The sequence below is a fragment of the Bos indicus genome, chromosome 17 (genome assembly GCF_029378745.1).
Source record: "Bos indicus isolate NIAB-ARS_2022 breed Sahiwal x Tharparkar chromosome 17, NIAB-ARS_B.indTharparkar_mat_pri_1.0, whole genome shotgun sequence".
In the NCBI taxonomy this organism is placed as follows: Eukaryota; Metazoa; Chordata; class Mammalia; order Artiodactyla; family Bovidae; genus Bos; species Bos indicus.
In genome coordinates, this window is record NC_091776.1 from 12,432,623 (window position 1) to 12,456,921 (window position 24,299).

A 24,299-nucleotide genomic window follows, 5' to 3' on the forward strand; every position below is an offset into this window, starting at 1 on the left:
AAACTCCTGCCAAACTTTCTTTAATAAATAGTTAAGAATCATTTGAAATTAGAACTCTATTCAGTTCCATGCAAAAGATCCCTGCTGCATGGATGAAATATCTCACCTCTAGTTTTGTTTAGGCAGTTGATCTGATTAACAGCCTTTTTTTTTTCCTAATGTGCAAAAGATTAACTTCAGTTTACTCTAACAGTGGCTGAATTACCGTGAATTCCAAAGTAGTGTGATCGGAATTAATGAGATTTTACTATATCTTGCCCCTGCAAAAAAAAGCCAAGGAAAGGGAAAAGTAAAAGATGAAACTGTAAGGACTCTTTCCCCAGCTATAACCTGGTAGAACATTTTCTGTAAACCAACCTTTTCTACTTTGACTACTTAGAATTCAAAGTCTAGAAGTCAGTTGCTAGCTCAGCTAAATGTCTTGATAGAATAGGTAAGGGTCCTAGAACCTAAGTTGTTCCCTTTATTACCTCTTTCAAGCAGCATCCTCTTCATTGTTATCAAATTTAATGTGCTGTTACTGTTTGAATGTGATTGAGATGAATGAAGGAGACTCATGTAAGATTCAGACTTATATAGAAACACAGATACTTTATCTTTGGTCAAGCATTGGCCTACATACTAAAATTCAGGCATCAGTAGCATTTGTCACTGATGTTTCATGAACTCTGTTTTGCTATGACTTGCAGATTTAAAACACCCATTATTTAAATGCCACATTATTTAAGTGCTAACTTTTCTCCACTAAGAAAAACCCCAGAAAAAGGAAAGAAGCTAGGATCTGTATGCCATTCTGATAGCTCATTCTCTCGTTGGCCTTGTGACACTACCCATAGCAGTGAAGTTACTTGTTGGTGCTGAAGATGGTGGCTGTGGGTTCTCAAACAAGAACTGTGCTTGTGCAGAGCTCAAAGAGGTGGAAACAGTGAAGTCAGTGAACTGAATAGGCCATATAGTTCTTTGCAAGTTCCAAATATGCTCCACACATGCAAGATGCTTTTCTTTAAAGAAAGAAAAAAAGCAAAACAGGCTGAATGCATCTCTAAAAACAATGTAATTTTGTGAGTGATTTGGCCGTTCAGATTTGCAGAAGTGAGGCCAGTGAGGCTCTTTTCAAAAAGTCTCCATCTCCAGCAGTGCATTATCACGGTCTACTATCAGCTCAAAACTTTGTGTCTGAGAGTTCTCACCCTGGCGCTGTCACTGACCGCCCCGGTGACCTCAAGCAAGTCATTTAGCCCCGATTTCCTGCTCTCTCAAAGAACCCTGCCTGTGAATCCAAATTCACCCTCATTGTCACTGTTGAGTGGACAGAAAGGAGTCGTCCACACAAACATGTACACAGCAGCCTCAGACGAGTGTTTAAAAGCATGGGAAAGATAGCATTAATCTTTGTTTACATTTTCTCCCCGAATCCATGAGATTAGGGGTTTTTCGCTTGCCCTGCCGTTGAAATCTGAAACCCTTGTAGAGGTGGCCAGGTTTCCTCTGGAGACTTAAAAGAAGCCATTGAGAGCTGTGACAGTCAGAAGCCTCACATTTGAACTGGTTAGGGAAGACCAGAGGTCAACTTTTGTGCTCTTGAAAGCTAATTAAATAATTTCTGACAGCTGGTAGATACAGACCTCAAGACGGAGTAAGGGAGAGTTTACCTCCCCTCGTCTAATGATATTTTTTTGTCCCCTGTGACATTTATCAGAATAAGCGCTCAATGACTCTCACACCCAGAGGTCTTAACGACTGTTTTTATAGCCTGCCTCACAAAGGGGCCTGACAATACGGAATGCTTAAAGGTTGTCATCAAAGTCAGAAGCAGAACAGTTGCAACAACTGCAGTTTTCATGCTGAATCAGAGAAAAACAGACATTTTTCAGTTGGGGGAAAATATAATCGAAATAACTATCTTTGTGCACATCTGTGTGTGTGTGGGTGTGTGTGTGGTGTGTGTGTGGGGGTGTGTGTGTGGTATGTACATGTACTTACTGAGGCCTGATGAAAATCAGACACACGCTTGTACTTTGTTAATAACTCTTTCCCTTTGATTGGTTTTTAATCAACTATTTTGGTAGATGCTGTTGACATGCTTCTGTTGCCTGTCTTTATCAGTAAGACAGGAGGGGTTTGACTGCTTGAAAGAGAAACCAAAAGAAAACCACAAGAGAGAAAGAGGTGTGGAGGATGTTTCTGCTTCAGCCTTAAACACACAGATTAAGTCAGAGCAACCTAAGAGATGTCTGTTTCATTCTCTCTCTTTACAGAGAAGGTGAGCAAAGAGCACACTCAGAAAGAAAACACCATCCGGACGACCACCAGGTAGGCCACCGGGGGGTCCCCTCGGAATACCCGCTGTGGGAGTCATCAGGCCCACATCACAGTTTGAACAGCGTTCTTCAAACCTTTTTCTTTCACTGGGTTCAGAAGTCACCCCCTTTCCACCGTTTTGGGTTTGAACGTGGTTGGTGGAAACAGTAGGGAAAGCAAAGGACCCCAAGGGGAAAGACCATTCATAGTTATTAAACATCTGAGGGTGTCACTGTCCTGCGAGTTTTCCTTATGCTATTTTTTTTTTTAATTCCTTACAATGATATTGTGAAGTGGATACTTATTATCCTCTTGGGCTAAAGTTTCCTGACTTGAGGGTTGAAGCGGTGGCCAGACTGGGAGCTGGAAGCTGGGTCTGTGTCTCGGGGAAAACCTCACTCGGTTGGTAGACCGAGTTCAGCTGTGTTCCTCAGGAGCTTTGCGCTGCAAGCTGATCATTTGTCGCCAGGGACATCCCACCTTTTTAACTCACGGCATTGTTAGGAGAGCAAAAATGTAGAAGAAAGACAGTGCTTTCAAAACATGCAGGAAAACTGACATCACTAACAACTGTAGGTAAGGAAGCGTCCCCATTTGCCAGAGGAGCTTTCAGAGAAGGTTAGCCAGGGGGCTGCCTGCCCGTCTGCCACCCGTTCCGAGCCTTATAACCACCCAGATCTGAGCTGGCAGGCAAGTGCCAACAAGCGCAGACACCATCACTGGGAAAGGAGCTCTGGGGAGAGACAGTCTCCCACTTGGAAGGCTTTTTTTTTAATGTATTTTATTTATCTCTTGGACATGCCATGCTGCATGTGGGATCTTAGTTCTCCAACCAGAGATGGAACCTGTCCCCCCTGCATTGGCAGCAGAGTCCTAACCACTGGACCACCAGGGAAGGATGTTTCTCCCCCTTGGAAGGCTTTAAGTCAAGGCACTTTATTTCCTGAGAAAACTTAGATTCTTCCTTGTGGGAACTGTTGATGGATTTGGGGGTTTTAATTCTTGGGGCAGAAGATGTGACAGGAATCAGGCTCCGAGCATCACACAGGATGCTCAGAGTACACAGGAACAGTGCTCCTTTGAATCTTCACCTGAGCTGTTTCTTCTTTGTAATCCTGTGAATTGAAATGTGGGACTGGCACATATTAAACAGTGATTAAAAGAGAGCAGGGTATACAGTATATATACTATTAGGGACAGAATCTGCCTCTAGCAGAACCCAGGCGTGGGTATACAGATGGGAAACTAGTCTTGCGACCTGATCTGGCCTGTGCGTTGTGTTGGGAAATTGGTCTGGGTGGGTAGAGAAGTGATTTTGTCTGTTCAGTTGGATGCCCAAATAGGAGGTGTGAACTGCTGGACGTTCCAGACTGCCTTCAGCATATAATCTTGTTGTTCAGTCACTAAACGTGTCCAGCTCGTTGTGACCCCATGGACTGCGGCATCCCAGGCCTCCCTGTCCCTTCCCCATCTCCCGGAGTTAGCCCAGTTTCATGTCCATTGAATCAGTGGTGCTATCCAACCGTCTCATCCTCTGCCACTCTCTTCTCCTTTTACCTTCAATCTTTCCCATCATCAGGGTCTTTTCCAATGCGTCTGCTGTTCACATCAACTGGCCAAAGTATGGGAGCTTTAGCATCAGTCCTTCCAATGAATATTCAGGGTTGATTTCCCTTAGGATTGATTGGTTTGATCTCCTTGCAGTCCAAGGGACTCTCAAGAGTCTTCTCCAACACCACAGTTCAAAAGCATAAAATGTAATCTTAAGGCTATTTTTTAAATATCTATGCTATGTTCGTTTGTCTAAACACATGAAATTGGCCAGATTGGTAGACATCAAAAGACAGCAGATTAAAGATAATAGGAGTCAATTTTAATTTGCTTCCATAGGCTTCCTGAAGTGTCACAGATCAGGTTCCCTAGACGCAGAGCCTGAGACAGGATTCTCATATGGGTGTGCTCTCAGGGCGACCTGCGGGGGTGCAGTGGGTTGGGAGAGAAGGGGAGCTGAGCGAGAACGGGGTGTGAGCTGGGTTCTAGCTCCAGTTCCCTTCCACGGAGAGTTCTGAGACATGGATTGCACCACAGAGTAAATCCTGCCTCGAGGTAAAGGAGCCAGCTCTTGGCACCCCCTTATTATCTACTAATTCAGCAGGGAATGTGTGGCCCCCCTCTCCAACCACGAGGGTGGTTCTCGCTGTGAGCAGCCAACACGCCCAGCACCGCGGGGGTGGGCGCACCAGTGCATTAAAGGTGACCTGGGCAGGACCCCAGCTGCGCCTCCTTGGAGGTTTCCGGCTGGCTCTTTAAGGCGGCATGATGATACTTATGTAAAGGAAAGGTATGCTGAGAGACCTTGTTACGGCATGCTCTTCAGATGTTCCCTGGGAAGAGGTAAGAGGAGGTTTGAACTCGCCCCAAACAAGTGAAATATGCCTCATAGCCTCAATTCCCTTGGCTGGAGCTGGAACATAATTATAGGATAGAAAAGACGTTTTTTTTAAAGCCATTTGGCAAATATGAAGCAATCCTTAAATTCTCCTGTTGCTGGGAGATTATGAGTAAGAAGAAATCCAAATCAGATCTTTTGCCCAAAGCAAAGGAAGAGATGCTTCCTATGGGCCCCCCACCCCACCCCATGATGTAGTGTTCAGAAATCAATGTTACGGGTTTCTCGGTTTATTGTTCTCTGACAAAATCCTTGGTGTGTTTTTATTTTTCCTTTGAGTGGGCAACTTGCCCAATTAGCCTCTCGTCAAAGAGATCTCTTTTTTTTTTCCCTTCTCACCTCATTACTTAAGGTGGAATAGAATCAAGCTGCCTTGTGCCAAGAAATCCTCTATAACCTGAGTTACTGATAGCAGAAATAACGAAAAAATACTAGTTCTATCTCTTCTTTTTTGATTCCTGTTTTAGAAAGAACTATGTTTTTTATAAGAAGTTTGCACAAGATCAACTAATGGGGGTTATGTTTTAAGGTATGATTTGTGATACTTTCCAAAACGATTTGCATCAAGCCTCCAAATTTCCACATCTCCTGATTTTTTTAAGTACTAAGTGGAACATTTGGTTAGTTACCTGATTTCCCATGTTTGATTTCCTAGAAGAAGCTGACCATCCAGAAGGATCACTAATGATTGAAGTCAGAGTTTGGAGTTGTCCATGTTTAAGGGTTCCTGGACACATTTGAGATGCTTTACTTATGAAGGGCAGCCCTGGATGCTGGCCTCAGTGCAGTATTGGGATCAGGCACTTCCAAATGCCAGTGGTTGCCTGAGCCCCTCTACACGTTGGGGTCTGCTCTTGAGGTCTGGAGATCCGGGAGAACCAGAGGGCAAAAGAGATGTGCAGTGCTGAAGAAAGAAACTGATTCTCTACAATTCTCTCCCTGTCCTTTATCAACCCACAACTTCCACCACAGTTGATTATCATTATTAATCTTCACTGCAATTGCAACCACAAGAACAGAGGGAAAGTGTAGCAGCCCAGGGTGAGACACTCCGTAGCTTGGCATTCTGATGTGTGCTGGTTTACCCAGGCTACAGGAAGCCCATCCCATAAAGGCTGATGACTGCACCCCTCTCCTCATCCAATCCCCCCTCATCACAGCTGTCCATTGGCAGTTCTCTTTGTCGATATCTCGATTACAAGATTGGAGACATGGAAAGAGAAAAGTGATGTTAGACAACATTCCTTGTTCGCTGTTTCATAAAAGAGGTTTTAGGTAAAGCCAAGGGTTGAAACCAGTAACTGTCAGGTTTCTGGATCACTGACTCTCAGTCTCATTGTTCAAAACCTCTTACAATGGAAAATTTCAAATATAGGCAAAAGCAGAGAATGTCCCCAGGATAGAGTTTAAACAATTAGCAGTTCATGTTAGTTCACGAATGTTGTCTCATCCATCCCTTCGTTTTGTTCTTCCTTCCCCTAGATTATTTTGAAGCAAATCCTAGACAACATTTAAAGAACTAGATTGAAAATGTCTTTTTAAAAAATCATTCTAATAACTTAGACTCAGCCACTTAAATTAGGATCATCTTCCGAAAAGCAAAGGAGAAGACAGTCCACCAGGGCACCCCATGTGGCCAGCCAGTGAAATCAATCTGCTTAGCAGCTGGGATTTTGGATCGTGTGGTCCTGCTCACCCTTGCCTTGACCTTACCCTTTTTCCACGCGTGTCTGTGCCCTCCCGGGGGCACCTCCGTTGAATCAGTCCTTCAGTTGGAGCTTCACTGTAAGTGCTAAAACAGCAGTTCTTCTGCCTGTCTAACCTTAGAGTGGAGAAAATTCAATCTAAGTGTAAAGAAGTCTCTGCGTCCCCTTTGAGATAGCGCATGGCATTCTTAATGCCATTCTGCCTGACAAATGAGATGGGTCCACGTGGACCCAGGAGAACAGAAAGACTGGAGGCTTAAGAGACTAATACAATCTTGATTTTTCGACTTCCTTTCCCGGCACAACCCTAGGTTCTGCCGGGAGCAGATAACCAGCTAATACGATCATTTGTAGATGAAAATATATGAGGCATGATATCATAACCAGATCCCAAAGTTTAATGGAATAAAAAGAAGATCTACATCTTCTGACATGGACCATCACCCAGCCAGCTGCTGGATAAGATCGAAGTAGGAAAATGGAACCCTAGAGTAAGAATCAGATAGCTCCTGGCAGGTGAATTGGACATGCTTGACGTTGTGTTACACCATGAACTGCAAACAATGGCTGCCAAGAACCTTCTCTTGGTTATTTGTTCTCTCTTCTCCGTTAATAATTCAGTGTCCATGGGGATATCAGATTGCAGGCCTATGAGAAAACCTTCTCACACCTGGCTTGCTCTGCTCCAGGAGCCAGGAAGTATTTACCTGAATAGTTTTTTTTTTTTTTTTCCCCCTCCATTACTAGATGAAAAGCAGAAGTGGGAAAATCAGAAAGGTAGAGTCAGATCATGCTGTGCCAACCAATATTTAATTTGCCCAATTTTCAGAATTTGAAATGCGGGCTATTTTTCTGTGATTTAGATAAAGGCACTTTACAGTGTTTACTAAAAAACATATGTACTTGAAAGTGTCCAATATAGAATTTGCCTGGGTGGTGGTTTGCATGCCTGTCCTTAAATATTTATGAGTCAGTAATAGAAATTGCACAAATTTGTTAGAGTGCGATGCACTGCTTCAATTTGTGCAATTTCCCCTTTTCGTTTTTTAAGAGGCGTTAAGAGAACAATGTTCCATTACCTTAGAAAGTAAAAGATTACAAATGAAGAACACTGGATTACACGGAAGCAATTAAGAAAATAAACAGGAAGCAGAACAAATGAAACTGATATTTGAGTAGCTCTGCCTATAGTTGCTTTACCCTTTATATTTTCTGACTTTAAAGGCATAGAACTTTGTTTCTGAAAAATGAAAATTGCTGCTAATTTCATGGAGTCCCTTTAGTTAAGACTTTTAGTGTTTTTTTGGTCAAGTCAAGGCTGTGGGCCATTGCAAATTTTTAAAAACACCCTTCGTCAAGACACTGCCATCTACTGGAATACTCTTAATAAATATGCAAATCTGTGATGTCTGTGATGTTGAATACTGATCCACCCCCAGGTAGCGCTTCCCTTATGGCTCAGCTGGTAAAGAATCCGCCTGCAATGTGGGAGACCTGGGTTTGATCCCTGCGTTGGGAAGATCCCCTGGAGAAGGGAAAGGCTACGCACTCCAGTACTGTGGCCTGGAGAATTCTGTGGACTCTATATAGTCCATGGGCTTACAAAGAGTCGGACACGACTGAGCGCCTTTCACTTTCACACCCAGATAAGGTACCTCTGTTCAGTGCACAGCTTGCACCACTGTCTGTAGCTGCCCTGACATAAAGGTTGACTGCAGTGTTTTCCATTGGCGGTCCATCTTTTTCAACTTTTCTTTTGAGTTTTCATTTTTCCAAAGAAGTTAAAATTCATCCTTAAACAATGGGTTCTTTGTTTTGAATACATAGAGCTGCAGACTACTTTGTGCCTTGCTGCCCTTTGAGATTTTTTCCCCTTCTTCCTGCGCCAAACCTTCCTCAGTCCTTTTCTCTGTTCCTATACACCGTTGTCCTGTAGGTACCACGCTCTGCCATTCTTCCTCCCATCTGTGACCTCTCCATCAAGCCCTTATAGTTGAGACACTGTGCTCCCAGGACTGCTAAAGTAGTGTCAGTATGGAGAGGCAAGTTTCAGTCTTCCTTTCAAGGATCTGAAGAGGGCTGTGCCTTTCTTTTCTTCCATTTCTGTGGTCTCTCTCATCTTTATTTCTACTGGCTTGCAACAGTGTTCTGTGTGTGGAGCCCAGAGCAGTCAGGAAGGAGATGTAAATCTACGTCTCTGTAAGTAGACATCCTTCTTTGACAGATCACACACAGGGGACATGTGCCATGTGGCTCAGGCACCACCTTCCCTCCTGCTCTTCTAATCTGGGGTTTTCCCTCAATGGTCTCTCCATAGCTGTTACTAGAAATATCTCCAGCAGTCCGGGATTGACGTCTGTGGAGGGGGCAAGCCCTGGTGGACAGCACAGCAGCCAGGGGCCCGTCCACATTTCACGGGCATTACAGTGAAATGGGACAAGGGCTCTTGCGTCACTGCAGGGAAGACTGAGTTCATCTGTGCTCTGCTCACCTCGGCAGAGGCTCGTTGTCCTCGTTCACGTAGCAAGTCGGCTTCCTGCGGGAGAGCCGGCTCCTTCCACGAGCTGACATTTCACAGATCTGGACATGCAGGTCCACTTCCGTGGTTGTGCCTGGCTCCGGCTCCCCGGGGTCTGGCCTCCCTGTCTCCACCACCGTCGACAAGGCCTGGCATTGTGCTCCTTGTCCTGAGAAGTTTCCTGGCTCAGCGGTGGATGAATGCTCGAGTTGCAGCAACAGGCATTGTTCCTTGAAAACTTGGTATTAGGTTATACGGGGTAGAAGCCTGCCTCTAGGATACACTTAACTAGAAGTACTTTTCAGAGAAGAAAATTTAAAAACATTACCAAAATGTAGTCTTCGTAAAATACCCTACTTTTCTTCTACAATATTTTAAACAGTCTTTTTCTTCCATGACTTTCAGCCTTCTGCAACTGAAGTCAACTGATATTAACGGAATCAGATTTTAGATAACAATTTCCCTTGCCCATGTCTTTTACAACTGTTTCAGTTAGATCATCCTTGGCTTATTCTTTAAAAGACTAAGAGTATCTTTAAAAAGAAAGAATTCCAAACTGTAAAACTTAATCATTTTTTAAGTTTTAAAAAATAACTTTTATTTTCAGAGACTGTAGGAGGCCATAAAGAAGAAATAATAACCACTTATAATCAATCCTGCTACCCAGAGGCAGCCGCTGACTGCTAGGTTGGTTGTGTGTATCCTGGCTGAATTTTTATCTATTCATAGATGTATACTTTCCTATCAAAACTGGATCCTACCATATGTACTGTTTATAATCTTCTCTTTTACCTAGTAATGTATTTAGAACTTCTTTTCATATCAGTAGACATAACCCAATATTATTCTTTTTAATATTTGCATGTGCCCTAATTTATTTAATATGTCTCCTTAATTATTGAGTATTAAGGGCTTGGTTTTGTTTTCCCAAGTTGTTGCTAATATAAACAATGCCAGGATAAACTGACTCAAGAAACATGCACAGTTTTCAGGCTTTTCTATGAATTGTCTAATTGATTTTCAAAAAGTTTGAATTAACAATTTTACTAGAAGCTAATGAGAGAGAGAGAATATTTTAAAGGTCTTTGATTTATCATTAAAAAAAATTTTTTTTACCAACTGGAAGGTTAAAAATTATATCTCATAGTTAAGACCTTTTCATTTATTGATTTCTGGTGATATCAAGCATTTTGTTCATGAGGAGGCATTTTTATTTGTTTCTTTTTTTCAACTTTTCATTCATTGTCACGTTTTTCTGTCTGGTATTTGGTCTGGGTTGAACTTCTTGTTTGATTGTTGATATTGATTTTTTTTTATTATGAAAAATTTTAAAACAAAGCAAAAGAAATAATACAATAAACCACCATATCCCCACCACCCAGGTTGAATAAATATTTGTTACACTTATTTCACCAGTCTTTTTCTCCTTATATTTTAGATCACATCCAGGCATGACATTCACTCTCACATTCTTTGAGATATCTATCTCTAAAAACTAAGGGCATCTTCTGCAATACCATTGCACACCTTATAAATTAACGACACGTTTGATTGGTTTATAATTGCTACAGAGGTTCAATTTGATAGGCATTAGCCAAGTATACAGCCATGTCAATGAGGAGGAAAAGGAACCACATCTTGGCTTTCTTATCACCTCCAAAAATTAAAGAAAATTGGGGGTCTGTATGGGTCGGCAAATGACGGAGTGACTGGCTCTCCATCTGCCCACAGTCCCCTTTGGATACCCACTGAGTCTGCAGTGCCAAGTCTCAATCTGTAGATAAATGTGATTCCTTCAAGTTTTACTCACTGCAGTCCTTCTTTCTTTGAAAGTGCGTGCACCCAACATGATGAATGACCGGCTTTCTTGGCCTAGCCCATGGGGGTCATAAGAGGGCTTCTCTCATGCACCCCTTTTCAGCTTGAATAGGGAGCGTGCTGTTTCAGATGTTCGGGTTGTCCTCAGGTCAGAGACTCGCGGTTATTTCTCATCTCAAGCACTCTGCTCCACCCACGTCCCCTGACCTGCCGCCCAGGGTTCTTTTACTCAAATAAGTAAATAAATAAAATTACTTAAGAGTAAGGGTCCTCGGGAGGGACTGTGTACATGAATACCATTAAAACCTTGTGTTCTTTCATTTTACATTACCTTTTTAACTGACCTCAAAGAAGTTATAACAGGGAAACTGGCAGTGACTTTTCTATCTGAAACGTTGATATCTGGGCCCATTTCAGAAGAAGCAGCTAAGCAATCTCATCCAAAACGAAATGAAGGTCCAAGGGAGCAGTTAGGATGACCACATAGCTTCTGAAGTGACATATAGATCACCAGACTGCAGCAAAAGGACCTTACCAAGGTTGCTCAAAATCCTCTTAAAAAACCGGTAGAACTAAGCAGTTATTATATTTCAAATACCATCATTTTATAAATAAGTTATAAAACATAAGAGTTACATAAACCTATGCACAAGAAATAAGAAGCATCCCTTATTATAAATTATTAGCAAATACCCAAGGACAGTACCATTTGAGAAAAAAATAAGCACTCCCTAAAGAAAATTGCATTAATCATGAAAATTAAGTTGGAAATGAAATGTCATTTGATCATTTTTTTAAATGGCATATGTAAAAATAAAGTGTGGTGGTGTTTTTGTAGTTGTGAGCATAGTTTCATGCAAGCTAGTCCAGCTTCTCAGAGAGTTTCTTCTGACCTTAAAGTATTTGAGGAAGTGTTGAGAAGATAGTTACAACTAATTGAGATAGTTCCCCTTATCTTCAAATAATTCTTTCTTTTTCGATATGTTTGAAAGCTTTTTTAAAAAAAGAAACTACGATGCTCTGTGTTCTGTGTCAATGACTGTAGCCTATTGTTTGTTGGCAAGGTCTCAGTTTTATTGAGAGAAAATGTTTCCGGTTTGTTTTCATTTCCTTTGGTTTCATGACCTATCAGTGGAGATTCCATATAGAAGTTGCTGGGATCCATTTCAGTCTGCAACATTCATATTTCACATGGTCAGAAAGTCCTGGAACTAGAGTAAGATTTATTCTGGGAAGAATTTAGCCCGTCGGCCTGTCTCTGCTTGAGGCTTCCGGAGGCATAGAGGATTGTGTCCTTGACTAGTGCCAGCTGCTCATTTCAGAATATAAACGTAGCGAGTCACTCTGGGGAATATATGTCTCAAGGTCTAAGTAATCCAGTAATTCAAGGTCTAATTAATTAAATAATTCATTAATCTGATTATCTTTAAAATACCCGTAGAACAGTTGTAGACAAATAAATGGAATTCCAGTTCTTAAAAAAAATTAACCTGATATATCAATGCAGAAAACTAGTAGTTCAGTGTCCTGACCTGCGAGCTGGGGCTGAGTGGAGATTGAGGCAGCGCTGTTACCAGGAGGGGCTTAGGGCCATCTGGCGAGGTGGCCCCGGGGCAGGTGTGTCCTGGGAGGCAGTTTGTGGCTGCAGAGAGAGCTTTGCCTCCCACAGAACTTTTCCACCCCAGAAGGGGGCTTCTGGCTCTCCTTTCACAGTATATAACTTCTCCAAAATATCTAAGTCAGATCATCTGGTCTTAAAATTTCCTTAAAATACAGCAAAATAAAAATTAACTAACATTCTTTTGGACATATTTTACCCAGCTCTTGGGGAAAAAATCCAGAAGCCCTGTTACGTTACGTGACACATAGCTGAAGAGATCATTAAGTACTTCTACCAGAAAATAGTGGCTTGGCTTCCCTGGTACCTCAGGCAGTAAAGAATCTGCTTGCCATTCAGGAGACCTGGGTTTGATCCCTGGGTCGGAAAGATCCCCTGGAGAAGGAAATGGCTACCCACTCCAGTACTCTTGCCTAGGAAATCTCATGGACAGAGGAGCCTGGCGGGCTGCAGTCTGTGGGGTCACAGAGTCCGACACAACTAAGCACCTAACATTTTCACTTTTCCACTTGAAAATACGTCATCTATTTATACTGATGGAAGAAACTTTTGTCTATGTGTGGATTGAAGGCAGACTATCCCTTCAGGATGACTTGCCCAAAACTCTTACATTGAATAGAAATAAGTAGATTTATATTCTATAAAATAATCCTGAAATAAGTAGATCCTTATAGATTCTGAGGACAAATTCATTACAGAGCAGTCTTTTTTTCTTGCTTAATCATTGTTTTCTATTTGCTATCCCCAGGCTCAATCCTTAAAGTCATTACTATTTCTTTTAGAAGGAAAAAATTTATTTCTTCTCGGTTGCTCCTTTAAAATTACAGTGCCATTTCTAAGCTTGAATTTTTCCTTAACGCTGTCTTACCTACTGTATCCATCTTCTTTTCCTGTTCCTTTCTGCTTTGTTTTGCTATCATAATGGGAGTGAGAATTCCCGGTAACTTGTTGATTTCAGTGGTGGCCCACAGGGACTGGTTTGTAAGTAGCTGGGTCTTCTGTTTTGCATGAAGCTGAGTTCCCTGTTGGCATTCATATGTTAAAGGTGGAAATATTTGTGCCACTTAGCAAAATGTATCACTATTTAGGGCTATAATCTTTTATGGACTCTTTGATTATTTGTTTTAAATCTTTTCTTTTTGCAGCCCTGGGCTGTTGACCTCACAGCCCATGCCATTGAATGCCTGGAATTGTCCAGTCACAGTAACACCAGTGCCCTTTCATGTTTAACGCTTCGATTTTCTGCAGGAGAAAAATCAAAATATGCATTCATTGTCCTTTTTAGTTTTGTCCAGAAAAGAAACTTGAATAGGACAAACATTTTTTTCTTTTCTTTTTTGTAAACATTAGTATTATTAAAATATTTATTTATTTAGCTGCACTGGATCTTCGAGGCAGCATGCGTGGTCTTTAGTTGCAGTACACACACTCTTTTAATTCAGTGGCTAAGACTGCATGCCCAGTGCAGGGGGCCCAGGGTTTGATTCCTGGTCGGGGGACCAGATCCCATATGGCGCAACCAGGAGTTCACATGATACAATGTTTTGTCTTTTCTAAGTGACATAAGCCAGGAAAAGTCATGGAGGAGTTGGACAGTTCTAAGTCTATACCAGCAGCTTCCAGATGCAGTGTCTCAGTATTCATCCAGTATCTATATGAGGTAGCTAGTCTTGGAGTGACTTGTCATTGTGTGAGCCCAAAAGGGAGATGAGGTGGTAGATGGTGATGTTGTTAATTGAGAATAAGTGATGATTCCTTCCCCCACAAGGCATTAGCTCCTCTACCAACTTTTTACCAAAAATATGAACCAGAAATACATCATTTTCTGGATACCTTTTGCCTTTTTTCCACTTCCTAAACTCTTTCTGTTGGAGGGGCTTTTTCACAGTGAAATGACTAAACGGAGTTGAAGGGAGAACTGTGCAGCATTCACAAGCCAGCTCCTTTTCTTCTGGAAGAACAGTGACCATCTAAGCAGTTGAACAAAAGTGCACACGTGCCTCAGAGTTGAGTACATTATAAAGTCTGCAGTTCATTGTTTTCCTTCCTGAAAAGTGCAGACCCGGTTCATTCTGTGTTAGGCAACCTCTTGGGCCTCCCCTCTCTGCCCACCACCCTCTCCCACCATCCACAGACCCTGCGGCCTGAGCGAGGGGCCAATTTGTCCACCGCAGAGCTGGGCATCTGCTGAGAGCAGATGGGCTTCTGCACTTTGCAGACCCTGCGAGGCACAGAAGGAGAAAAGGGGCTTAAGGACCACCATCTCCACATTCTGAGAGTGGCAGTGCTTGGAGCTAAGCTACAAGTACAGTGTCTTCTGTCCTCAGAGCACCGGCAGAGTTAAAGACGACCAGCACCATTGTAGATCTAATCCCGTTAAGCCAGCCCATATTATACAAGGCACACTCCCAAGTTTAGTTTTCCCTTCCTTCTCCTCTGCCTGAAACATGGTTGCCAATCTAGGAGACTGCAAGATGAATATACCTATGTCAGTGTAGCCATATCTCGAGCTGAGATAGAGGTTTCCGAACACCTGATGCCCTTCTTACACCTGCCTCTTCGTTTGGGCGTAACGGCAAAGATGAGCTTGCCCTGAGAAGCAGTGGGTGTAGGCAGCCGGGCATGTTTAGGATTGCAAAGTTGTTGTAGGAATGAGGACCCCTTCCAGGGCCCGAAACTGGGCTCTTGTCTAACACGCAGAAACGAATTGTCCGAGGAGACACATATGCTGACAAAGCAAGAGATTTTATTGGGAAAGGGCACCCGGGTGGACAGCAGTAGGGTAAGGGAACCCAGGAGAACAGCTCTGCCGCGTGGTTCACAGTCTCGGGTTTTATGGTGATAGTTTCTGGGTGGTCTTTGACCAATCATTCTAATTCAGAGTCTTTCCTGGTGGCGCAGGCATCGCTCAGCCAAGATGGATGCTAGCGAGAGGGATTCTGGGAAGTGGACGGACACGCGGTGTCTCCTTTAGACCTTTCCCGAACTCTTCCGGTTGGTGGTGGCTTATTAGTTCCCTATTCCTTATCAGGATCTCCTGTCATAAAACAACTCATGCCAGTGGTTACTATGGTGCCTGGCCAGGGTGGGCCGTTTCAATCAGTGTGCTTCCCCTAACAAAGTGATCAGGCTTGGCTTGCAGAAGTTTCTTTAGAAAAAGAAAGTTTTCTTTCCTATAGAAAAGGGGCATGTCTTCTCTTCTAGAGAGAAGTAAAAATTAAAATCCTTTTCTTGTGTTCTGTTTCTCAATTGAAAAAGCCTTTCTTTGGTTCCCTGGGATCCTGCCTACTGAAATGGTGCTCCCATCCTCCCTCCACACCCCCTCCTTCTGCTGTCTCTTCCTTTTGTCCTGTTTGTTCCGAGAAGAAGCCGTGATTCTGTATTGTTCATGCATTCCGTAGACGTTAAGAGATCAAGCAAAAGGCCGTGTAGCCCAGCTTAATGGGCAAGGATGCAGAATGCAAGGCCCATGTGCCTAAGTCCAGATCCCGTCTCAGCTCATGCGCATGGGCAGCTACTTACCTTCTCTGTACCTGAGTCTCTTCATCTGTAAAATATGGATGATAGTAGTAACAATGGTCGTAACCTTATAGGGTCCTTGTGAGGATTCAGGGAAGTTAATACACACAAAGCACTTTAGAGCAGTGCTAAATACTTAGTAAGTGATGTGGTGTTAGTTGCCATTCTTTATTGAGCATGTACTAAGCTCAATTTTATTGAGCATGTACTAAGAACTTTGACATGAAAAATCTTACTTAACCCTTTGAAAGTAAAAAGAAAGTAAAAGTGTTAGTCACTCAGTCGTGTCAGATTCTTTGTGACCCCATGAACTATAGCCTGCCAGACTCCTCTGTCCATGGAATTCTCCAGGCAAGAATACTGGAGTGGGTTGCTCTTCTCTTCTGCAAGGGCTCTTCTGACCCAGGGATTGAACTCAGATCTCCGGCATTGCAGGAAGACTCTTTACCATCTGAACTACCAGGGAAGTTCCTACTTAACCCTTTACAGCTCACCTATGAAGACGATATTTTAAAAGCTCTTTTCCGATAGTGAAACTGAGTATGAGGGAATTCACACTAGTGGTCCTGTGTTTTGGACTCTGCACTCTCACTGCTGAGGATTCAATCTCTGATCGGAAAACTGAGATCCCACAAACCTCTTGGCGGAGCCAAAAAAAAAAAAAAAAAGTAACTGAGGCTAGAGAAAGATTGTTGACTTAGCAAAGTCACTTAACCATTAAGTGACCAGTATGGAATTCAGACTCAGATCCTTCTGATTCCACACTCAGTGCTGAACCACAGCACTCCCAGTGTGCATGGATCTGAATGCCGAGCACTGCAGAGCGATCTGGCCTGAGACTGATGCTCTGTTAACGAGGCATCTTCTCTTTCTAGATAAGATCTTACACCAGGCTTCAGCTGCCTTGACTTGCCGAAGTTTCTCCATCAATTCTTTGCCCCTCACGTTGCCAGTCCTTTTGTGCTTTTCCAGTATCCAGCCTGACTCCCTTCTAATTCTCCGCTCCCTCAGGAGAAATCTTTTCTATACAGAATAAAGCTGGCCTCCAGGGTAGAAAATTATTTGGAAGGCTGTTTCCCTCGGCAATTGACTCAATTTCTTCTGAGCAGCTGGGTGGTAATAGGGCTTCATTCCACACCTGGCTGGAAATCTGGAGAGAACACGTGAAGATGCAGAGCTAGCAGAACCTAAGACGCTCTTCCCAGCATGTAGCGTGGCACCCTCTGCTCTGTTCACCCCCAGACCTTTGGGGTTGGTCAGAAATGTTGCTGTGGCCTTTACCTGACCTGCTGCTTAAACAGGTTTTCAGCCTGCCTGTGTCGAGGCCACCTTGCAGTGTCGGCCACCAGAGTCACCATGTCCCATGTGGGCTGCTCCTCTGGCCACCTGACTTGTGTTCTCCAACTTGCCGGACAGAGCGTCCTGAAACTGAAATCGCATTTCATGCGCCCTTCCTTAACACACTGGCAGGTTGACGAAGCTGTCATCCCTGCTTGCCGTGAGCCCACCCCACCGTGGCTCTAGCCTCATCCCCTTTCGTAAATTGGCTTTGTTCTCTCATTGTGCAGGGGACATGTCCCCCGCCCTGTCCTCACCCCCGGAACCCTGACAGCGCTACTCTCCATTCAGCTGTGGCTTCTGCAGCTGTTCCTGTCCTTCCAGGCCAAGCCAGACCCCCTACTGCGACCCCACGCCCCTCTCTTCCACAGCCTAGTCTACTCGGAGTGCCCACACAGGTCTTCGAGCCCCTCTGCTGTTTGCATCTGTAGCCCGTTTTGCTGATGTTATCTTTCCAGTGCCTGGCACACCCAGGTACTCACCAAATGGTTACAGCAACACTGATGGAAAGAAGGCAATGCATACCTTTCTCTGTGGCAAAAAAAGGTGATATTCCTAGATACCCTGAGGGGCCCCTCTTGGGATTCTTGGTGTCCCCTAAGGAAGTGTCCGCATTTCAGACTAGACAGTTGCATGAGCCTCCTGAACTCTCAAGTGCCAGGCTCATTCCAGTGTAACCAAGGGCACATTGCCTGATCTTTCCCCTGTGCCCTTGGGCCAACTGGTGGTTGTTCCCAAGTGATGTTCCCAAGTGACCTGTCCACCCGGATGTGAAGGTGTCATTGTCACCTTGTCTAGAGGCTTCAGAGCTAAGGAGGAGGGAAACGTGAACTCCCACACTCTGGGTCTGACCAACAGTCCTCCAAGGGCTCCACCTCCTTAGAAGTTCTTTGATGATTAACCAGTCATCCCAGCAGCTCACTGGGATGAGCTGGTGGGATGAGTCATCCCATCCCATCCACTGACCCTTCATTATCAGAGCAACCTTTTCTTCATGCGTTTTATACAAGGAAACTTTATACTTTTTGTTGATTCGTAAGGAAAGGGTAATTAACTTATGCTCCCCTGGGGGCTAGACAGAGATACAGATACAAACAGCTTATGTTGATTGAGCACTTACTGTTTGCCAGACACTGTGAGAAACACATTCAGTGGACTAGTTTGCTTAGTCCTTGTTAGTAGGTGTAGATCTGTTCTCTTTCCGCTTTATAGAAGAGAAACGAAGGCTCAGAAAACGTAAGTGACTTGTGCAAGGTCACACAGCCATCAGTGGAGGACCTGAAATCTGGACCTAGATCTGCTTGCTCTCGAGTGCACACTCTTAGCTCCCACGCTGCTTTGCCTTCCTCGGGTTTTAGGGTCACTTGCAGGTTATGAGATGTTTGGCATGAAGCAGCATGTCTTCCCGCTCCCCATCACTGACTAGCCTGTAGCCAGGTCACTTTCTAAGCCTATTTAAACTGTTTTGTGTTTAAGATGTAAATAAAAAGCGTGGCACGCAAAGTTGCATCAAGTCTAGCCTAATAGTCCTGTGAAGTTATATTGTTAATTGTGTTTTACTTTTAAAAGATAGGTATGTCTTCCGTTTTTATTTTGATGTTTCCTTCTTAACGTTTAATGAGTTACCCATGGCTGTTGAGCATGTTTAGAAAAGCAGTATCAGTCATGGGGGTCCTAGGCTTGTGTGCCCCCAGATACATTCCTTCCTCTGATCTACAGTTTTGTAGAAGCCTGATCCCTGCTGGCTGTGTGCCTCTGACTTTTCAGCCAATCAGAGCCTTTGGTGGGGTGAGGGGCGGGGTTTCAGAAAGAGCCTGGGTATTTGCCTTCCTCCCTGTCTGCCCCCTGCAGCAGCTGTGGTTCCAGCTTCCTGCTAGGCAGGCTCACCTTGCCTCTGGCTTCCACCATGTGACCTCTTCCTTTTGTCTCTCCAGCCTTAAGATGGTGGTGGCTTCCTGCTCCTCCTATCTCTGGGCTGTACTGTCTTCCTCTAGGAACCTTCCACTCCTGTGCACCCAGTTCCTCCAGTGAAATGTTCTCTGTTGTAAATAAATAGGGCTTTCCTTTCTCCATGCTGGACTCTGTTGTATGTTCCAGTATTCTCACACGTGATTGCAATGCGGTTTGTTTTGGATGCATGGAAGATGGATGATGTGATTGGGTTAAAATCCTCCGATTAAAAGAAGCCAGAGTGTTTGTGTTTACTGTGACTGAGGTTTAGGAGGGCAAATCCCTGCCCGGGGTGTCTGGTGTCTAGTTCTGGCTGAGTCACTAGGGGAGTTTAGAATCACTCAAGTCAGAGCCTCAGTTTCTCGGAAAATCAAAGTGCTCCTCGGGGTCCTTCCCGGCAGCCCCATTAGCTGGCTGTAACTCCTTCCACACCAAAAGAGTTGTAGGATGCACACTCGAGTCCCTGTGGGGACCAGCGAGTCATTTCCGTGAGTGCGGTGGGCCCTGACTCCAGCCATCTGCCCTTCTGAGACGGGCCGTTAGTCCCCCAGGGACCAGGGGACAGCATGTGGGTGAGCTGGGGCCGCTCTGTCTCCGCCCTGGAAAGAACCTCAAACGGGCTTTTCTGACCTGACCCAGGAGGTGTGTGCTTACTGAGGCACAGCACACTCACAGAGCATATAGTGCAGAAGTACAATATACCGCTCAGCTGTCCTGACTGTGGGTCTAACAGTGTTTCAGAGATGCTGTTTCATATGTTCACCTTAAGTGTAAAACCAGTAGGCAGAGTATACAGATGGCACTTGTCTGATGTAATATATTTTATCTTTCTTCATTTTAAGCACAATCTTGTATTCTCTAAACACCATTAAAAAAAAAAAAAACTTTATCTCCCATTTGTTTGTGTGTATGCATATATATTGGGGGCCTGGGTATCTGAAATAACTGATTTACTAAACTTCCCTCCTCCTCCCCCACCCCCAGCCCTTTCTTTTCAGAAGATACCTTTAGACAATCACCATTCACCTCCAATTCAAAAGACCTGCTGCCCAGTGAATCTGTGCTTCACGGAAGAATATCAGCTCCAGGTATGGAAAGACTGTTGCTTTTGCTTCTGCTATTGGTTGCTTGAAAATTACTTTTCTGAAATGCGTGGATTTTCAGATATGTTCAGCTCATAGGTTCAAGGTATTCATATGAAGCTTGGTTTTTGAAAAGAGGGAGAAACTCAATTTAAATAGCCACAAAAGTTTGTTAAAAGAAAATGCAGACAGTAATAAGGCTATTCTTTTTCGCTGCAGGAGCTTATTGTTCTTGACCAGCTGATGCTTCATTCGTAGAGTGAATTCCTTTGAAAGAGCGAAGTATAACCTGGAAATAATCTGCTGTCAACGTTGTCAGTATTTTAGGCAGGCAACCGGGAAGATAGACGAGGGCGAGGGCAAGACTGCTAATCGCAGACAGGGAAGGTCATGACCCCGGGGGAGTGTGGGCCACCACAAAGACCTCTTTGGTTTCCATGGCAGCAACACAGCTTGTTAAGACGGTCTTGTCACCCAGATATCTACTCTCTTCTTAAAGGATCTGCATAGATCCGTCTCCCTCTCCCTTTTGCCACCTCAGCATCAGTGCCCAATTTCCTCGTCGTGCTTCCTTTTTCATTGCCCCCTTCCATAGCAGAAGGACAGATGTGCTTGCTCTCCTCTTACCAACAAGCTGGCAATCCCTCAGGGCTTCTGTGTGCCCCCTTAGGGTTGTCATGAAATGAGAACGTTTGAGAACCCCTGTCCTGGATCCTGCCCTCCCTACCCACTCCCCGTTACCATCCCAACACCAGACCAACAGCCAGGAAACTTTCAGCTCCCGGAAACTGAGAGAATTGCAGAAGCTCTTGGTGGCCTCTGCACCCATCCATTTGTCCAGGAGAAACACACAAGGCCGTGTGTTTGCAGAAAGGGCTCACAGCAGGGTGGTTGGCTGGGAATTCCCACAAGAGTAAAGTCCAGGGTCCCCCTCACATGCAAGGAACCCATGTCATGGATGCAGACGGCTGCAGAGCTGAGCGTTTTTCATTTCAGAAAGAGCCGAGTTGCATCTTCTGAGACTGGCTCGTGGTTGTTGGAAGTGGTTCGTGACAAACCATGGGGAAGAAGCCACTCTTTGTCATTCTTTAGTCTTGTGGTGGCAGATCTATTTCTCCTCATCTCCAAAGGGTCCCGGTACCTGCAGGCTTGTTAGCCTCTCAGGGCTATTCAAACGCCATAAATAACATGCTTACACAAAAACATATTACATAATACCTGGTTCTAGAGGTGGAAAGAAATTCTGCTTAGTTGATGTCTTCATTCTCAAACAGGGGCTATTTGAACTACTGTTTACTTCCCACAGTGTCATTTTGAATAGCTATCTCCCCGGTCCCCAAATTATCACCCTGCTGTTAAGTTGATGGATTGTGACTTTCTAATGTCAAAATAACTGCCTAGGAATTGCCTGTCAGAGTGCTGTGACCCATACAGCTAGCATCCTGTGATGTATATACAAGCCCTGCATTGCTGGCTTAACGTTTGGCTTGGCTATATTTTAAGAAGGGTTTATTAGTCAAGTTACAGCTAGACCTCAAAGAGTAATATGTTTAACTGTGTGTGGTGTGTTGAGGGGGAAGTGGAGAGCTTCCTGTGATTTGCTTGACAGACTTTTATTACAAATTATATAAACTCTCACACTTTAAAAAAGTTAACTCTTATTTTGAAGGGAAGAATCAGCAACACTTGGGTTTTAAAAATGCAAATCCACATTCTGAGGGATAGCCCATCTCTGCTCTTGAAAGAGACTTTCTTTAGGCAGAGGATAAGCAAAATGACTATATTTAAATTTTGCCAAAACAGACCATTAAAAGCGGGCCTTTTGTAAAATATGCTGTAGACATGGAGTTAAAATTAAAAAAATAAAAATGGTAAAGACAGCCTGGTGACCACAAAGTTCTCAGTATCTGCTTTGAATGATATGCTTTGCTTCATATGAGGTATGTGTCATATCTCTTTGAAGATGTGCTTTGTAAGAAAAGACCTTGATAATTTGGACTAATTGTAGAGAAAACCAATCTAAACAAAGGATTTTGCAGTATGGAGACTTTTCAAGAAAACGCGTCTTTGACATCTGGACAGTGATAAGCAGCCATTGTACGCCGCCTACTTGAGCTCCCCAATCCCTTACCCACAGTTCTGAAAGGAACAATTTTTTGAATAAGTTGCTTGGTGGCAAAACCTAATGGAAGGCTATTTATAGCCTTTATGTATTATGCCAAGGGTGAAATTCATACATTTTGTTGCAGAAATAACAATGTGCTTGATGATGAAGGCCCAGTGGAGTGTAACATAAAATCATGTCTTATGTACCACATTATCACCCAGAAATCAGAAGAAGTGTGAATCCCAAAATGTGTCAGACCTCAGAGGTCTCAGATAGATATCATAAACCTACATTTATTCTCGGACTTTGATAAGTGCAGTGCTGGGAACAAAGAAATTTTGAAGCTACAGTTAAAGATCTTAAGATTCTAGGGTATAAGAATCATGAATTCCTGTAGAAAATAGGAGTTGCCCAGTGGAGATGCTCTAGTACCAGGATAGCATTGTTAATGAAGGCCTGTTGTTGTGGTTCAGTCGGTCAGTTGTGTCCGGCTCTGCAATCCCATGGACTGTAGCACCCCAGGCTTCCCTGTCCTTCACTATCACCCTGAGTTTGCTCAAACTCATATCCATAGAGTCGATGAAGACATCCAACCATCTCATCCTCTGTTGCCCGCTTCTACCCTCTATCTTTCCCAGCATCAGGGTCTTAAGGGCTGTTCACATCACGTGGTCAAAGTATTGGAGCTTCGGCTTCAGCATCAGTCCTTCCAGTGAATATTCAGGGTTGATTTCCTTTAGGATGGACTGGTTTGCTCTCCTTGCAGTCCAAAGGACCCTCAAGAGTCTAATGAAGGCCTGGATTGAGAAAGGAAAGAGGGGGATAGGACAGGCAGGCAACAAGCTAGTCGACTAGTTTGGAAGACTGGTTAGCTTTGTTGTAAGTATGTTGAATTAAGGACTGATGGTGACTGAGCAGAAATGGGGAAGCCAGGAAGGAGAAAGCCTGCTTTAGTGACTAGGCAGAAGATCATTGGTTGCTAGTATATAAATAAGAGCCTCATTATCCTTAGACACCTTCTCTTGGGTAATTTAAAATATTAAATTACCATTTTAAGTTACCATTAAAATATTATTTCTATTCTTTCTTTACTTAGCAAACTTCTCGCCACAGATCATGCAAAGATAAACGTCAGCCTGGAGAATGATCTCAGATTCTCAATTAGTGGAGACCATAATTAATGAGGTTTAATGTGCCTAGTCCAGATCCAAGAAGGCCCTTTGCAAATGCTGAAACCCCCTGGCTTTCACTCAACAATATATATTGGCATGTATTTAGATACCTCTATCAATGGAATGAAAAGGCGTCTCCCAGACGCCTTTGGAGCGAGACCACGGGGCAGGGGAGTGTATCACAAGAGAGGATCATTTAAGGTCTGGAGCTCCAGGCCGAAGGGATACAAGCAGTAAATGGTGCTTGTGCTTCAGCCCCGTGGAGAACGCAGCAAGCGGTGTGGGAGAAAGCAAAGTGGGGAGAGATGGTAGCACCGTGGATCGTGGGGAACTCGAGAATAGCACAGTTAACTAGGCATTTGCCTCCGGCAGATGGTCTCTGAGACACACAGCTGCCACCATCCCAGAGAAATAGAATAAACACAGAGCTGCATGGTGTCCTGGCCCTGGTGGTTGCCACTATTTCTAGACTGACACTCCTGAGAACCGAAGAAAGCTCACGAGCCAAGACCTAACATTTTTACTTGCTGCGAACATCTTAGGCAGAGGTAACACCAGGAATCCGTAATAAAACAATAAGTTAAAAGCTGCTGTCCCCTTCTGCTGGAGGGATGGGAGGACAAAATATCTTCCTGAAGGCTGTGAATAGATGACTGAGTCCACCCTGGGCAGTGCTGTGGCTGATGGGAATTATACAAAAGAGATAAAAGAGATTTCCGGT

At 43.9% G+C, this 24,299-nt stretch overlaps 1 protein-coding gene across 8 annotated transcripts in view; it reads left to right on the forward strand.

The window, feature by feature from the left end:
- ZNF827 (zinc finger protein 827) overlaps positions 1 to 24,299 on the forward strand; it is a 190,585-nt gene that overhangs the window by 102,794 nt on the left and 63,492 nt on the right. For all 8 annotated transcript variants that reach the window (XM_070769035.1, XM_019977811.2, XM_070769037.1 and 5 more), the window contains exons 7-8: positions 2,259 to 2,313; positions 20,202 to 20,305. In XM_070769035.1, the coding sequence (XP_070625136.1) occupies positions 2,259 to 2,313; positions 20,202 to 20,305 (159 nt within the window). The remainder of the gene's footprint in view (positions 1 to 2,258; positions 2,314 to 20,201; positions 20,306 to 24,299) is intronic.